The following is a 2,671-nucleotide window of genomic DNA, read 5'->3' as shown; positions in this document are numbered from 1 at the left end:
AGGTACTAACTTTAGCCTAATAATAACCATGGTATTGTTGAATAACAAATATTATAATGGTAATTACATAGAGTGATAATTGCTATGTATTATTAAGAAATGGAATAAAAAATCATTTGAGCATGTAAACAATTATATTCTTCAGTCTATTGTGCTCTGTTCCTTACACACAGAAAAATCACAATGGAAGTAAATCTATTACATATTGCAACATGAAATTAAAAATATATTCTGTGGGAGACTGTTAGTAGATCAGGCAAGTAGCATAGTCAGAAGGATTTAATGGGATCCTGTTTTTATTATTGTGTTCCACAACAATGCAGATCATTACCATAGCCACTCATTCATTAAGAAGATAACCTCAAAATACTGATTAAAAGATTAAATATAAATATTTGATATTTATTAAATACAAATATTTAATAAATAAATAAAATATTTAATAATAAATAAAAATATTTGGAAGTAGGAAATGATAGTTTCACTTTGGTTGTTTATGGCTCAAAATGACTAAATTTCAAGTAGGTGCCTTTGTACATTTTTAAAAAGGTTGCTAAAATACTCCTCCCATCAATTTAATGTGTTAGGTATTAAGAAAGAATATTTAAAAAACAATCATTTTCCAGGACAATATTTACTAACAAAACTTAGTATTTCCTCAAACCTGTATGTATTATTTCCCATACTTGTTGAACTATTTGACTATTACACATAAGCAATAACAAGTAGTCACCTCCTCAGGCTCAATTTTTCTGGCTGGAGGAATGATGGTTGTTTGTAATTCTACTGTGGAACCAAGGATTTCAATAGGACCTGCTTTCACCTAAGCTCTTGTTCTCTTCCAAGTATCTTTTTCACAGCTGTCTTGACATCCTTGTTCCTCAAGGTATAGATAAGTGGGTTCAGCATTGGTGTTATGAGTCCATAGAAGAGTGCCAAAAGCTTGCCCTTCAGTTTAGCTGAGCTGCTCCTGGGTGCCATGTATGCATATCCACTGATGGCAGAGCCATAGAACATGATGACCACCAGAAGATGAGACCCACATGTTTGAAAGGCCTTCTTCCTACCTTCAGAAGATTGTATTCTTATGACTGCTCTGACAATATTGATGTAAGAGAAAAGAATTAACCCAAGGGGGATAACTTTTATGACAACCACAGCAGCATACATCTCTACCTCATTGACCCAGGTGTCAACACATGATAACTGAAGCATGGCAGGTACCTCACAGAAGAAATTCTCTATCTGGAATTGGCCACAACGAGGCAACAAAGAAGTCAACACTGTCTGCACCAAGGAGTTGCTGAAACCAGTTATCCAGGCTACTGCTGCCAGCTGTTGGCATAGCTGAGAATGCATGATAACTGTATAACGTAGAGGCTGGCAAATAGCCACATAGCGATCAAAGGCCATGATGGAGAGAAGCACACATTCTGTAGATCCCAGGCTGAGGAAGATGAACAGCTGTGCTATGCATCCCACATAGCTGATGCTTCTCTTATGGCTCTGTATGTTTATCAGCATCTGGGGAACAGTGGAAGTAGTATAGCAGAGATCTAAAAAGGAAAGATTAGCCAGGAAAAAATACATGGGGGTGTGAAGTTTAGGATCCATGCGGGACAGAATGATAATAGCTGAATTCCCAAAGAGGGTCAGTATATAGAAGATGGAAACTACCACAAGGAGAGCCATTTCCAGTCGGGGCCATTCAGAAAAGCCTACCAGAACAAAGCCATTTGTGTGATGAGAGGTGCTATTGAGCCTTCTCATTGTTGGAACTCCATTTACTGAAAATATCAATAGTAGAGTTTTGAGGTCCTGGTTATCCTTAATGTTTCATGTAGTAAAGAAACTGGATAGGCACTTCTGAAACAAATAAGATCATGAATAATTTCATTTTATTTCCTCCACAAGAAAAAAGTATTAACATCTTGCTTGTATAGTCTGTCAGCTGTACTTTTATCCACAAGTTTTAGAAGTAAATGGTTTTAGAAAGTCAAATTAGAACAAGGTATGGTGACGTGAAAGGTTGAATCCAGCATGGACTGCAGAGTGAAACTCTGTCTCTCTTCATTGCTTCCCCCAAGCTCCCAAGCAAAACAAAAAATTATGAAAAGTAAATATAGTATTATAAATATTATAAGGTACTTGTTTTCAGGTGTTGGACCTATTAAGACAGACGAAAATGAAAACCTCACTGAAGGTTCATTAAATTTGTAATTTAATCAAGATATTTTTGACTGTTATTTCTCTTAATTGAGCCTATTTTCCTTCAGGTTCATAATAATTTGTATTATTTAAGGTGGAAATTGCTACCTATGAATGGCATATCAGTTAAAGAGGTTTTGCTTATTATAATTAAAACAATGGATAAAACTTCAAGGACCCAGGACAATGTGTATGTGGAATTAATCCACAGTGATGTTTAGTCACAGGATAATTAGGAGTTAATGTCACTAAGACTGATAGTATAAAATATGTCGTTTGTTATTCATGTAAATACACACATACACAGGCAGTCAAATAACTGAAACTACAAAAGTAAGTTTCCAGAGATGGTCTCATTATTTCCCATTTAGTCACACTCCCACATGAGGAAGTTCTCACATAATTTCTTACAATTATGCTTTACTTTCATTTATTCTTCTCAAAGCTAGAATGTATGCTTGTA

The 2,671-nt window shown here is 35.3% G+C and overlaps 1 protein-coding gene across 1 annotated transcript; it reads right to left on the bottom strand.

The window, feature by feature from the left end:
• Nucleotides 1-819: 819 nt before the first annotated feature.
• On the bottom strand, nucleotides 820-1,770 carry LOC127215517 (olfactory receptor 2B6-like). The gene has a single exon (XM_051175933.1). The coding sequence runs from the start codon at nucleotides 1,768-1,770 to the stop codon at nucleotides 820-822; it is 951 nt and encodes a 316-aa protein (XP_051031890.1).
• Nucleotides 1,771-2,671: the final 901 nt, after the last annotated feature.

Source organism: Phodopus roborovskii, unplaced genomic scaffold, assembly GCF_943737965.1.
Source record: "Phodopus roborovskii unplaced genomic scaffold, PHOROB, whole genome shotgun sequence".
NCBI lineage: Eukaryota > Metazoa > Chordata > Mammalia > Rodentia > Cricetidae > Phodopus > Phodopus roborovskii.
Note: the sequence above shows the minus strand (reverse complement) of the source record. Positions and strands in the feature narration are given on the sequence as shown.

Excerpts from the sequence above, each read along its gene's own strand:
- LOC127215517 (XM_051175933.1), bottom strand. The coding sequence starts at position 1,770 with ATGAGAAGGCTCAATAGCACCTCTCATCACACAAATGGCTTTGTTCTG.